Below are 14,666 nucleotides of genomic sequence, written 5' to 3' on the forward strand. Positions count from 1 at the left end.
CAAATAGCAGAATTCTATTGGTAAACTGTTAACTTGCTTGCAGATGCATTACCTTGATAGCAGAGACTGAAGTGTGAACAGTGCTGAGAACAGTTGCAAAAAGTTAGTAATCAGGAATCTTGGATGCAGAGTGATAGGTGCGAACTAAGCTTGAAAATAGCACCGATGGCAGAACAGAACAGGAGATGATTAGACACTATACTGAAACAGAGCCAATTGGAAGAAGCAAACTCCTGACAAACAAGTGGAAGCTAAGAACTATGGCTTCTAGATACTCAGGCGTACATGGGTGTATGAGCCAGCCCTAATTCCTTAGAGAGGAATTGGGTGATGACATCAATGGTGCTTGCCAGAGGGAGCCAACCACATGGGAAAGGAGCAAGACCCGGCACTGGAGCCAGGATCGGTGAGTAACAACTCCAAATTCCTCTGTTAAGTTACAATCTGTTTGTTGCCATTTTTTCAACCTTAGATCTGCAACCACCCTCATGATTAAAAACTAATTTACACGGGCCGACATTGTAACAGTCCCTTGGTCAGTCCCTGGGCACTGTATGCGGTAGATTGGCGCATTATGGCAGCACTCTAGGATTATACTTCTCCATCCAGGACTCTCTGTATTTTTATATGTACAGTACGTATGTATATATAGTGATCAGGCGTTGATGCAGATGACCCCTGTAGAGTGATACATGATGAGAATGGGGGCTATAGGATCTTTTTGATCCCCCAGACTGTAGATCTTGGGGGTCCGGTAACACTCACAGCGGTGTTGTCCGCAGCAATGAGGACAGGTGATGTCGCTCTACTTCCTCTGTAATTGTCTTTTCGGTCACATTGATGAACCTCCTGCCCCTTCTCGCCATTGGTTACAATTAGGCGGTGAATTGATTTGGCATCGATGTGTGCGGAGATAAATGTGCAGCAAATTACTATTCTAATTAAATCGCCCGGGACGCTGCTGAGCCATCACTATCTCCTGCGGCGACTCCTTCCCTTGGGTATTTTTGCAAATTTAATGTAGATGCGGAGAGATTAAGTGAGAATGCAAAATCTTATAGATCTGGTGACTCTGCAGAATGGACAGACCGCCATCATGTGGCGGATTTTGGCACTGCAGCCCTATTCTAATGAATGAAGCCGGACCGGACACAACCGAAGGGGGAAAAGTGGCCCTGAATTGAGCTGAAAAGATAAATGGACCCTAATCGTTTCTGTTTGGTAGGGTGATAGAAAGTGACTATTCTTTACAGAGCTGGATTTATATGATAAGCACTATACAATAAATGCCATTTAATCACCTAGCCAAACCAGTTCTCGTACTTTGCACTGATGAGGGAAAACAGCCCGAAACACCGTGTCTGCAAATTGAGATTCTGATTTGGCTATTATCCTAAGTCATATTGCACGACTCGTTAAAGGGTTGATTGTGACTTGTAGGATCGCTGCTTCCAACAGGTGGCGCTATAGAGTTCTAGTCCTCTTCATCTCAGAAGAGGCAATTTGCATATTTAATCCCAATAATCCCTATTTTGTGCCTAGAAGCAGACACATAATATTGGCCCAGTCTAACCCCAAGTGTTCATGGCTTCTGTATTAGCACTGCACTACATTTTTATTTATTTTACTCACTTATATAGCGCTATTAATTCTACAGCGCTTTACAGACAATATCATCTCTGTCCCCATCGGGGCTCACAATCTACATTCCCTATCAGTATGTCTTTGGAGAGGGGGAGGAAACCGGAGGAAACCCACGCAAACATGGGGAGAACATACAAACTCCTTGCAGATGCTGTCCTTGGTGGGATTTGAACCCAGGACCCCATCAGGCTGGAGAACTTCCAAATGTTTGCATTGGATGTTAACCTGGATTTGCTGGGGGCTCAGTGATGGTGCCATTATAAAGTTTAGGCTTATAACAAGAAATATGAAAAATGGCCAGATTACAGCGAATGGGTCTGACGCTTTACTGCCCACAGGACTGCAGGACGCTCCATGCACACAAGCCACAGCACTCAGTGCAGGTACAGCCCGCCATCTAGTGGTGAAATGTTATATTACATATAAGCTACAAGGAGCTCATCCAACATTATAAGCAGCGCTCTCTGGGGTAAACCCTGTGAAATGGTCACAGATACTAGTGAAGTCTAATCTCAGACCACCAATCATTTCTTATACAGTAGATCACACAGGATCCACCATTCACAATAAAATATACGGTTACCAGGACGGCTCCCTATAGACGAGACCCCTCCCCGGGCTGTTGCCTTTAGACGAGACCCCTCCCCGGACCGTTGCCTTTAGACGAGACCCCTCCCCGGACCGTTGCCTTTAGACGAGACCCCTCCCCGGACCGTTGCCTTTAGACGAGACCCCTCCCCGGACCGTTTATACATTGTTGCTGAACTTAAATAAACAAAAGATTCTCGAAATGAAAACTCCATTTATTAATTGCATCCAACCTGTTACAAAAATACAAAATATCAGCTTTGAGGGTCTTTGATACTCTGTGCGCACTGGTTTATGTCTAATTACCCTGCAGAGACGAGATCCCACCCCCCACAGTCAGACGAGGGTCCGGGTGTAAGGACCGTGCACGCAGAGTCAGAAGAGTTTCTGAATGAACCAATCGCTCTGCAGCGCAGGTGAAATGCAGCGATCTGATTGGTCGGTTCACATTACTGGTGTGAAGAGCTCAGGTAAATAAAAGGAATGGAGGAATAAATAACTTTAACCCTTGGTGTACCTAACATTGTCAGACGAGTCACAGTCAGCACACGAATACAAAGCAGAATGTAACATGAAACAATACTATAAAGTATCCGGGGAGGTCCGTGCCCCTTACAGAGGACCCCTTAATATTAATTATAGGGGTACCGACACTTAGGAGCCCCCCAGATACCGGCAAGATGTATTACACTTACCCTGGAAATTATTCTCTGTCCCTTCCCCACATAATCAGAGAAGGTCAGGGAACAAATGGGGCAGCAGGAAGGGGTCTGCTGATAGTTGAAGACCCCCTTGTAAAGATGGGGCATATTGAATATTCAGTATGCCTGATCCTTTTCCCCAGAGGAGTATAAAGAGGTCACTCATACCGTTAGATCACCTCTTAAATCAAAAAGGACAAAGCCCCCGCTATATGCAAAATAGGGCTCCCCTCTCAGCTGATTGGCTAACAGGGAGTGTGAATACTTTACACTGAAGGTCATCCTTCACGGCCGACCATCAGAGGTGGAAGCGCAGCTACACAGCAAGGAATAAGGTGTAGCAGGAGTAAGGGGTTAATTTCTACACAGACACCTATAGCTGTCATGTATGTTGCATGGAGAAAGGTAAATAATGTACAAGAAATACTCAGAAAGCTCAGCGAGCCGATAATGAGGACAAGACGGGACGAGCGCGGCGGCTGCCGGGGGTCGTATAAAGCTATAAATACAGACAGAAGACACAGAGACATCCAGGAGCCGCCACCATCATGTACCGGGTCCGATCAGGAAGACGCAGGAAGGACGATCCCTGCCAGGAGGGGGCGCCATCCACAGGGCTGCTGAGCAAGGTCAGGAGGTGGGACTGGGAGCAGACGGCTCCTAATGGAAAGGAAAACGCTGCCGCTCCATCACCGGCTCCAGGGACTCGTTCTTATCTGACTGCAAACAGAAAACATTGAGAAAGCAAACAATTTATAGGTTAAAGATAAAGAATATAATATAGTTATAGCAGGGAGCTCACTGTATAGAGATACATAAGATTCTGTCTGCAGCCACCACTAGGGGGAGCTCCCTGTATACAGAGATACATGATAAGATCCTGTCTGCAGCCACCACTAGGGGGAGCTCCCTGTATACAGAGATACATGATAAGATCCTGTCTGTAGCCACCACTAGGGGGAGCTCCCTGTATACAGAGATACATGATAAGATTCTGTCTGCAGCCACCACTAGGGGGAGCTCCCTGTATACAGAGATACATGATAAGATTCTGTCTGCAGCCACCACTAGGGGGAGCTCCCTGTATACAGAGATACATGATAAGATTCTGTCTGTAGCCACCACTAGGGGGAGCTCCCTGTATACAGAGATACATGATAAGAATCTGTCTGCAGCCACCACTAGGGGGAGCTCCTTGTATACAGAGATACATGATAAGATTCTGTCTGCAGTCACCACTAGGGGGAGCTCCTTGTATACAGAGATACATGATAAGATCCTGTCTGCAGCCACCACTAGGGGGAGCTCCCTGTATACAGAGATACATGATAATCTGTCTGCAGCCACCACTAGGGGTATCTTCCTGTATACAGAGATACATGATAAGAATCTGTCTGCAGCCACCACTAGGGGGAGCTCCCTGTATACAGAGATACATGATAAGATCCTGTCTGCAGTCACCACTAGGGGGAGCTCCTTGTATACAGAGATACATGATAAGATCCTGTCTGTAGCCACCACTAGGGGGAGCTCCCTGTATACAGAGATACATGATAAGATTCTGTCTGCAGCCACCACTAGGGGGAGCTCCCTGTATACAGAGATACATGATAAGATTCTGTCTGCAGCCACCACTATGGGGAGCGCCATGTATGCAGAGGTATCAGATTCTGTCTGCACCCACCACTAGGGGTATCTTCCTGTATACAGAGATACATGATAAGAATCTGTCTGCAGCCACCACTAGGGGGAGCTCCCTGTATACAGAGATACATGATAAGATTCTGTCTGCAGCCACCACTAGGGGGAGCTCCCTGTATACAGAGATACATGATAAGAATCTGTCTGCAGCCACCACTAGGGGGAGCTCCCTGTATACAGAGATACATGATAAGATTCTGTCTGTAGCCACCACTAGGGGTATCTTCCTGTATACAGAGATACATGATAAGAATCTGTCTGCAGCCACCACTAGGGGGAGCTCCTTGTATACAGAGATACATGATAAGATTCTGTCTGCAGTCACCACTAGGGGGAGCTCCCTGTATATAGAGATACATGATATGATTGTCTGCAGCCACCACTAGGGGGATCTCCCTGTATATAGAGATACATGATATGATTGTCTGCAGCCACCACTAGGGGGAGCTCCTTGTATACAGAGATACATGATAAGATTCTGTCTGCAGTCACCACTAGGGGGAGCTCCCTGATGAGATCCAGTCTACAGTCAGTACTTGGAGGTTTACTCCCTTGTATCTAGCACACACAATCCTCTGCACATTTCCTCGCCTCAGATACAATGTAGTAAACGATCAGGAGCGGTGACTTCTGATCTGACGAGTTACCTGCTACAAATGACAATAGAAAGCTATGATTTTCCGGTTCTTTTCCGTAGATTCTCCTTGGCGCGCTCGTCCCCCGTCTCCTCCCCGTCCTCCTCCACATCCTGCTCTTCCTCCAGCTCTCTTAGGAGTCTTGCAGCTTCAGGAGTAAGATTTTCTGCAATAAAAAAGGGGGATGTAAACTTTTACAACGATTAGTTATTTGTCCTAATGACTCTAAATAAATGGCAGATAACAGGGAACAGTAGCATTTATGTATGCTTTAGGTGGAGAGCCTTCTCTATATGCCTTTGCATATTACTGGGTAGATGCCGACATTTCCATCTCATTTACTCCAAACCTGCAGACTTTACCCGGGATACGAGAACTATTGGCGGCGACTTTATTCCTTAGAAGGTTTTATATTTGTCCAGAAATGATTTTCCCAATAGGATTTCATTATAAATGCTGGAGTGTTTGGATTCTGCATCCTCTATGCATCACCGTCCATAGACTGCAAGTACTGTGATACACAGCGGCTGTAGAAGACAATCGCTCCAACATTTTTAATTAAACTCTATTACAAAATTTATTTTAAGGCCAGAAATCTTAAAAAATAAAATAAATAAATAAATAATAATAATAAATTATGGACTTTCATCGTGCATCTAAATAATTTTTGCAATTGGGTTTCCCCCAAGATTTTTCCACTGTACGGCTTATACACACTCTTGGTTTCCCTTTGACTGCAGAATGAGTTAATTGAGAATCTGTCAGTGGGATTTCATAACTTTTTTTTTTTTATTATTTCTGAACTCCTTTTCAGCCGATTTACGACCACAGACCACACAGGAGCGCAGCTTTGATGTGGTGGTAGATCAGTTGAGAGCAGCTAAATAAAAAACTGAAGGAAAAAAAAGGAGTTACAAATCTCACTGACAGATTCTCAGTTAACTCCTTCTGCAGCAAAATAAAGAGCCTGTAACAGCCAAACGCTGCAACATTTTTATGGGAACCCAATTGCAAAAATTTATTTTAAGGCCAAAATACACAAGCAGCGCGCTCTCCTGCGGATGGCGCGTTGGCAGCGGATGTGGGCACTCACTTGGGTAGCTGAAGCCTTGAGGTCGCTGCCTCTTAGTCGGACACAGATAATCGGCAACAAACACCAGAATCTGCAACCAAGCGAAGAAATGATTTTCCTTAGAGCCCCGGACAGTCATGGTGGACGACAGTGATGCCCACTATTTCTGCAAGACCCCCGCTGCAATCTGGCATCCGCTGATGATGCCATACAGGCATATAACATCTCATGGGGGTCTCCAGTAACTAGACAGACTGGGGTTGGGGGTTAGTTGTGCCGCCTGAGCTCCATAAAAGCTCTTTGCCTGATGAGTGCTGATGCAATACCAGACCACTACAGATAGGGGCAGCACTGCGGCGGATACTACTTTCTGCAGACTGTTGGGGTCCTGTGGAATCAGAGGGGGTTTCAGACCCCCCTAGATAATCACAATACCCATGTCACAGATCTTGTAGGATACTTACCATCCCCAAGACCAGACCGAGGAACAGGGTCATGAAGCCAAATATGATGTAAGACCCCCAGACGGGGAGGCCGACGTCTTCCACTAAATAGTTGTGGCAGTACTGCAAAGAAACGGATCATCAGGACGTGACGGACCCCCAACATCCCCCGGCTGCTGAGTAACTACAACTCCCAGCATCAAGTATAACTCTCAGAATCTCCGCTTGCTGTCAGTAACGGAGCATTTGTGCTGTAAACCCGCACGGACCTCCCAGCTGAGAGTCTGCTGCAATTGCATCCAGCCCAGACTGTTACACTGGAGCAAACCCTCTACACCAGTGGAGGAGGGGGACGTTTGTGGCCCCCCACGGCTGATGTCGGTACATCGGACCCCACCTGAATGTACCTACCCGGATCCACACCGACAGCTGGAACAAGGTGGACATGCCGCTCATCCTGCAGGGAAGCAGATCGGGGGGATACAATATATTAGTATATTGCAAGGCCGAGGCAGATGGATGGAGGACGAGCCCCCCGCTACCAGGAGACCCCATAGCTACATTATAGCGGGGGTCCTCCCCGGGGGCTGGATGCTTCTATCTACTTACAGCAGTGAGTCGGGGCTGAGCCAGGAGGACACGGCCTCTATGGCCTCCCACTCCTTCTCATTCACAAAGCTGATGAAATCCTTATGGGTCCGGGGACCCTGATACTTCCGGAAGACGCCATCTTTACAGCTAGACAGAAGGTAAGAAATGATGAGACTCCTCCGCCGGCTGCTACCTGTCCCTGCAGAGACGCCCTGACCCCCCCAAAGCTAATGCCCCCACTAATGGGTCCCACAGTGTGCCCCCCTAAAGGAGATTCCAGGGGATCCATCATGGCCTCTTAGCTTCCAGATTTTACCTTAAAAGGAGTCGCTTCATAAAAATGATCACCTGTCCATATAAGAATTAGGGGGTGGGGGGCATTAAACTAATATATATATATATATATATATATATATATATATATATAAAAAAAACACACACAAAAAAACAAACAAACACAAGAGCCCCCCCCCCCCTCTCCACGAGCTGCTGAGCCTTCTTCATCTTACTTACCTGCCCATCCATCTGAATGGCTGCTATGTAATACTACATTTCTCCAGCAGAGGTCACTGCAGGGAATATGCCCGGCTGGCATTGGCTTTCTCTGGCAAGAATGGGGGCGGAGGCGATCAGATGATCACCACGGAATAACACAACCCCTTTAATACCGTAACATGCGGCTGCTCAGGATGTTGGTTCTGATTGAGATTTATTCCAAAACCCAACTGGGTTCATGGCTGGACATGACAGGGCTTAAAGCAACGCCCTGCCCTGCACCTGGATGGTCCGTGAGGTCCACATTTTAAAAGGGGTTTGCTTTAAGGCCTGTATATCTGCACACTACGGGGCACACGTACGGGCAGTGCCCTTTAATGACGGGAAACCTGACCTATCTAATACGGTACTAATAGTGCTGGCGAGACAGGTACAGGGGACGTCACTGAGCAGGAAGAATAACATATACAGAGAGATCATACCCACATTCACCCTGTCTGTATTCAGGGGGTCTGGCGTCAGCTCCCCTATAGTATATGAACCTCATCTTTTCTCAGGCTGTCGGCCAGTTGTCAGGCACTGTATACAGTACAGGTATAAGTTCAAGACTAGAAGAATAAATCTTCATTCCAAAGTAGCGCCTCACCTGTCCTCAGGTTGCATGCAGTATTGCAGCTCAGTCTCATTCCCTTTATGTTGCAATACCGGACACGACCCATGGACAGTGGTGGCGCTGCCTCTGAGAGCAGCCTTGTTTTTGCAACCCTATACACCCCCCCATAATGTGCACTCCATGTGGCTGTACCCCTGCACCCTGTATACCCCCCCACCACCGTCAGGACCCCGATACTCACTGATAGATGGTCGGCAGCGCGGTGATGATAAAGCGGCCGCTCAGACCTGGGAAGATAAAAAGGGTGGGATGAGTGTGCGGGGGTCCGTGTGAGGGGAGGGCCTCGCTCTGGCTATTGATGACAATCGCGCAGATGGAGATAGGGGGTCTCCGGCCGCTGGGACCACAATTCTTTAAAAGGGATTCTACTAGGTGGAGAGCTAAAGCCTGCAATGTGCAAAAGGGGCAGCACGGGACTGCGGGGGGACCTCTGCAACAGCAGTGACCACCGCCATGGTCACTGCCGCCTGTCTGCACACTGACGGGTTGAGACAGGCGCGCGGAGCCAGAGAGAGGGGGCGGCGCGGAGCCAGAGAGAGGAGGCGGCGACCCCAGATTGAGCGCCATTACCTGGCTGCGCGGTGACGTCCACCTTGGCGATGTTCACATTGAGATCATCTCCCCATTCTGCAAACTCCTTCCACTCCAGCTGCAGCTTCTGGCAGGCCGGACACCAGGGGGCGTAGCTGCGGGGGAACAACACTGGTTACAGGGGCTCCAGAGAATGCAGCCTTGCTCCGGGCAGTGAGCACTGCGAGATCATGGAAACTGTTTATTGCCGGCTATAGACTGAAAATCCTGTCTGGACCCAACACCGGTCACAGCTGAAGATCTGTTACAACTGTATCCAGTCTGGACAATCACTGAGCGAAGCCTCAGCTGCACCGACACATTGTAACAGACAGGAGGGAGAGGAGTCATCCTGCGGAGGGCTGTCCGGGGGGCGGGCGCGGTACACACAGGGGGCGCCACACACGGGGGGGATGTGACAAGACCCTGCCGCTCAGTGACAGCAGGACAGAAAGGAAGGAAGTGGGAAAATCCCTGCTGAAGAACTACAAGCCTCAGGAAGCGCAGGACAGCGAGTCCATGGAGGCGGCTGGTGTTGTAGAACTACAAGTCCCAGCATATCTTACCAATGTCTGTGGCTTCCTGGTATTTGTAGTTCTACAGACATTAGCCTTAGGCTTCCTGGGATTTGTAGTTCTACAGGACCGTTCTAGCCTTGCGGTCACCTGTAGTTCTCTCAGTAGCCAGCACCTGCCGCAAAGCTTTCTGGGATTGGCTGTAGAACTACAAGTGCCAGCAGGTGTAGCACAGCAGGAACAGTCAGCGGCTGTTATTGTAGAACTACAAATCTCAGAAAACCTACCAGCGGGGGAGAGACTAATGTCTGCAGAACTACAATTACCAGCGACCCAGGAGCCGCACACATCCCTCTCTGCTCCCTGGGACGTGTAGTGCGCCGCCATGTGGTCAGAGCCGCTTACAATTTGATCATCCACTCCCCCTGCAGGATGTCCCTCCAGCTGCCGTCTGTGATCTCTATCACGTCCCCCTTCTTGGCCAACAGAGCAGCCGGGAGCAGGACAAGCAGGAAGCAGCGAACAATGTGCAGCGCCATGACACCGCCAGCCCCGCCCCTCACACTGCGAGGACCCCGCAGGCAGGAGACAGACAGCCCGAGGGGGAGGAGCTAGGGGGCCTCTACTCAGCGCCGCGCCCAATGACGACCAATTCTGGTTGGCAGCTGGTCACGTGGTGTGCCCGAACTATACTGCCCTGCCCGATGGCGCCACCTTGTGGTTGGCAAAATAATAGGCTTGAAAATCATTTTTTGTTTCACTCAGAAATAATATTTTTTTTCCTCCATATTATTTTGGGCAACACTCCATACATAAAATGGAAGAAAAAAACATGAATTGCTCAGCGCTGTAGAGACGCCATCATCGCTGTCCTCAATGGGGCTCATAATCTTCATCCACTATCAGTATGTCTCTGGAGTGTGGGAGGAAACCCACAGAAATACGGGGAGAACCAGACCCCTAATTAAATATAGGCCCCAGACCTCAAAATACATACCGGCCGACCAGTGGCTGCTGATTGGCTGCAGCGGTCAAGTGACATATGAATGTCTCAAGAAATTGGAGGAACTGTATAGATGACATTAGATGATGCCATTTGTTTGCTACCCTAGACCACCAGGAATGCAGATACCGACCCCTCCATTATCTTACACCAGCCCCCATGAATAATGGATACAGACATTAACCCCCGCATTGCCCTAACCACATGTGCACATTTCCTATCAAAGGTTAAATATATTCATCTGTGAACTGTAACAAATTAATCTGCAACTCCACACTTGACCAGCAGGTGGCAGATGTTCATCAAGCAAAGTGAAGAAAGCAAGAGCAAAGTATCAGGAGCTCTGCTGGCTGATACTTTGAGCCCAATTCCATTCTTTCTCCTTGTCCCTATTTTGCCTGGTGTGTTCCCTTTAAGAAAAATTTAGTATATATGATAGTTCTGTATCTCTACAAGTCTCTATAGATCCTAGTTCATGAATGCAATGCTAGAACTGCAGTGAAGACTGACACACAGGCACATCTATGAAGCTTATATGGGAGCGCTACTGCTTCCCATCGCTGTTCCTGATGAGCAGCAAGGAGATCCATAGGTTGCTGATCACAAGCCTAAACTTTGGACCTGACCGTATGATAACTCATCATGGCATCCAGGAGAATTCGCATGTTGGGAGTTGTAGTAGGAATATGCTGTACTAGGTCAGTCAGTAGAGGTAGGGATACATTGCGTCGCTGCTGTCGCCTACACAGCAGTGATTTTCAGGCACATCCGGGTCCCCATGGGCTCCAAGAGTCTGACACGCTTCTAAGTATCCAAAATTGGGCCTGGATTGTGGGCAGCAGCAACCGCCCACCGGGAATCCACAGGCAGAACATGACAATCTGTCCACAGGAAAATTACTGCCGTATATGGCGGATTTATTTATCTGAGCGTTGGGCTGAATTGTGAATTTCCTGCTCGGATTGTTCTGTATTGTCTCAGTCCCTTTATTACTATAGGGATCAATTTGGCTTAAGTCTGGGAATTACATAATTTGAACATTTATTTTCGATGAGCAGCGCCACACTTGTGCCTGGCCATGCCTGATATTGCATCTGATTACAATTCACTTAGAGCTGCAATATCAGGCAAAGCCATGGACAACAGTGGCGCTGTTTCTGAAAACAAATAATCTCATTCAACCCTTTAAATGATCTTTCTTTTTCATGGAGCCAGACATCACAGGGGGAAAACATATGTGACCATGGATAGGTAAAGGGTCTTCTTCACATTCGTTCTGAAGGAGAAAACAATAAGAGTGCGAGGCGTACAAGGATCTTGGATCTTCGCCCAGACCACCTCCAGATCAATGACACAAGACGGCAGAGAGCACTGAAAGCGTAATGAACACGTCTCATGCTGCTGAACGGGAATTAATAAACCTGACAAATGGATAGTCCCCAGGATCGTCACCGCAGCCGGTTCATATAAGGTCTTTTTTCTACTCATGAGACCCCCAATAAAATTAATAAAGATAAAACTATACCAGAAATACTCCATTGTTCTTCTGTTTTTTTTCTACTTATTTCCTTAGTATTTCACTAGATGTGATCAGCTCTGTGTCCGGAGGGTGAATGAAGCTGCTCTCTTTTCCCCTCTCACAGCAGAGATTCCCAGCACAAACAACATGACATCTGGCCGCTCTGCTCATGTGTCCCAGCCCTTCTCTGTGTATCTGACAGTGAGGTGTCAGGAAAAGTATATGGATGGTGAACAGGTCTGTGCCGAGAAGGGAATTTATGATTTGGATTGGAAACTAGCTGTTTGTTAGTGTAGCAGAGCTGAGTTACTCAGTGTAGTAGAGACATATGTGTAGCAAAGATATATTTGTTACTGTAGCAGAGTTCAACTTACAGAGATGTGTTTTTGGTGTAGCAGAGGTGACTATGTCAATTTAGTTGGGCAGTTTGTTAATGCAGCAGAGCTGAGCTTATAGATGCACAAGTAAAGTATTTAAGTGAATCAGAGATGACTATGTCCATACAGTAGGGCTGTATGATAGTCTAGCAGAGCTTAGTTTCTCAGTGTAATAGAGACATATATGTGAAAAAGCTGTGTTTGTTAGGGTAGTGCAGCTGTTTGTTAGGGTAGTACAGCTGTTTGTTAGGGTAGCACAGTGGTTTGTTAGGGTAGTACAGCTGTTTGTTAAGGTAGTACAACTGTTTGTTAAGGTAGTACAGCTGTTTGTTAGGGTAGTACAGCTGTTTGTTAGGGTAGTACAGCTGTTTGTTAAGGTACTACAGCTGTTTGTTAAGGTAGTACAGCTGTTTGCTAGAGTAGAAGTAAATGTTTGTTAGAGTAGAACAGCTATTAACTAGGGTAGTACAGCTGTTTGTTAAGGTAGTACAGCTGTTTGTTAGGGTAGTACAGCTGTTTGTTAAGGTAGTACAACTGTTTGTTAAGGTAGTACAACTGTTTGTTAGGGTAGTACAGCTGTTTGTTAGAGTAGTACAGCTGTTTGTTAGGGTAGTACAGCTGTTTGTTAGGGTAGTACAGCTGTTTGTTAGGGTAGTACAACTGTTTGTTAAGGTAGTACAGCTGTTTGTTAGGGTAGTACAGCTGTTTGTTAAGGTAGTACAGCTGTTTGCTAAGGTAGTACAGCTGTTTGCTAGAGTAGAAGTAAATGTTTGTTAGAGTAGAACAGCTATTAACTAGGGTAGTACAGCTGTTTGTTAGGGTAGTACAGCTGTTTGTTAGGGTAGTACAGCTGTTTGTTAAGGTAGTACAACTGTTTGTTAAGGTAGTACAGCTGTTTGTTAGGGTAGTACAGCTGTTTGTTAGGGTAGTACAGCTGTTTGTTAGAGTAGTACAGCTGTTTGTTAGGGTAGTACAGCTGTTTGTTAGGGTAGTACAGCTGTTTGTTAGGGTAGTACAGCTGTTTGTTAAGGTAGTACAGCTGTTTGTTAAGGTAGTACAGCTGCTTGCTAGAGTAGAAGTAAATGTTTGTTAGGGTAGAAGAGCTATTAACTAGGGTAGTACAGCTGTTTGTTAGGGTAGTACAGCTGTTTGTTAGGGTAGTACAGCTGTTTGTTAAGGTAGTACAGCTGTTTGCTAGAGTAGAAGTAAATGTTTGTTAGGGTAGAGCAGCTATTAACTAGGGTAGTACAGCTGTTTGTTAAGGTAGCATAGCGGTTTGTTAGGAAAGAACAGCTGTTGGTTAGGTTATAACTGTTAAGATAGTAAAGCTGTTTGTTAGGGTAGTACAGCACTTTTTTATGGTAGAACTGCTGTTTTTAGGGTTGAACTGCTTGTTAGGGTAGAACAGCTATTTGGTAAGTTAGAACAGTGGTTTATTAGGGTAATACAGCTGTTTGTTAGGCTAGTACAGCTGTTTTTAGGGAAGAACAGCTATTACCTAGCGTAGTACAGCTGTTTAAGGTAGCATAGCAGTTTGTTAGGGTAGAAGTAAGGCTATGTGCTTACGATGCAGAAATGCTCCGGATTTTTTACTGAGCGTTTCTGCATCTCCCTGGCAGAAAAAATGCATGCGGATTGTACATGCGGATTGTACATGCGGATTGTACATGGGGATTGTACATGGGGATTGTACATGTGGATTGTACATGCGGATTGTACATGCGGATTGTACATGCGTTTTTCCTGCCAGGGACATGCGGATGTGAAGCGTTCTTCACATACATTTCTGCATGCGGGTTGTCAAGCGCTTTTCCAAGCAATTTTAGCATCACTTGGAAAGTGCTTGACAACTTGGTCACACTATATAAATCCATGCAAACGGCATGGATTTATATAGTGTGACCGAAAGAATGTTAAAAATTAAAAAAATAAATCTATACTTACCTTCCGATGGCCCCCGGAGTCTTGATTCTATGCGTCTCGGCTTGCCGGCAGTTCACGGTACACTGAAGGACCTGCCGACGTCAGCGGTCGCGTGACCCGTCACATGACTAAATGACGTCAGCGCAGGTCCTTCAGTCCACCGCGATCTGCCGGCATCAGAAGGTAAGTATAATATTTATTTTTTATTTTATTCTT

General features: G+C 46.8%; 1 protein-coding gene across 1 annotated transcript; it reads right to left on the minus strand.

Moving 5' to 3' along the window:
* Window positions 1–2,426: 2,426 nt before the first annotated feature.
* Window positions 2,427–10,227, minus strand: TMX1 (thioredoxin related transmembrane protein 1). The gene is made up of 9 exons (XM_073638491.1): window positions 10,034–10,227; window positions 9,114–9,229; window positions 8,725–8,770; window positions 7,394–7,522; window positions 7,196–7,241; window positions 6,806–6,907; window positions 6,363–6,432; window positions 5,282–5,435; window positions 2,427–3,653 (listed from the first exon to the last, which is right to left on the minus strand). The coding sequence occupies exons 1-8, from the start codon at window positions 10,165–10,167 to the stop codon at window positions 5,305–5,307; spliced, it is 774 nt and encodes a 257-aa protein (XP_073494592.1). The 5' UTR covers window positions 10,168–10,227; the 3' UTR covers window positions 2,427–3,653; window positions 5,282–5,304.
* Window positions 10,228–14,666: the final 4,439 nt, after the last annotated feature.

The sequence above is a fragment of the Phyllobates terribilis genome, unplaced genomic scaffold, assembly GCF_046119375.1.
Source record: "Phyllobates terribilis strain yellow unplaced genomic scaffold, ASM4611937v1 Scaffold_7__3_contigs__length_470593459, whole genome shotgun sequence".
Lineage (NCBI taxonomy): Eukaryota > Metazoa > Chordata > Amphibia > Anura > Dendrobatidae > Phyllobates > Phyllobates terribilis.

What these genes read in the sequence shown, in the direction of transcription:
- TMX1 (XM_073638491.1), bottom strand. Translation starts at nt 10,167, where the DNA reads ATGGCGCTGCACATTGTTCGCTGCTTCCTGCTTGTCCTGCTCCCGGCT. An exon ending in GGGGAGTGGATGATCAAATT is followed by an intron (nt 9,230 to 10,033) that starts GTAAGCGGCTCT and finishes GTTCCCCCGCAG; the next exon opens with CTACGCCCCCTGGTGTCCGG. An exon ending in AGCTGTCGGTGTGGATCCGG is followed by an intron (nt 6,908 to 7,195) that starts GTAGGTACATTC and finishes GTTTCTTTGCAG; the next exon opens with TACTGCCACAACTATTTAGT.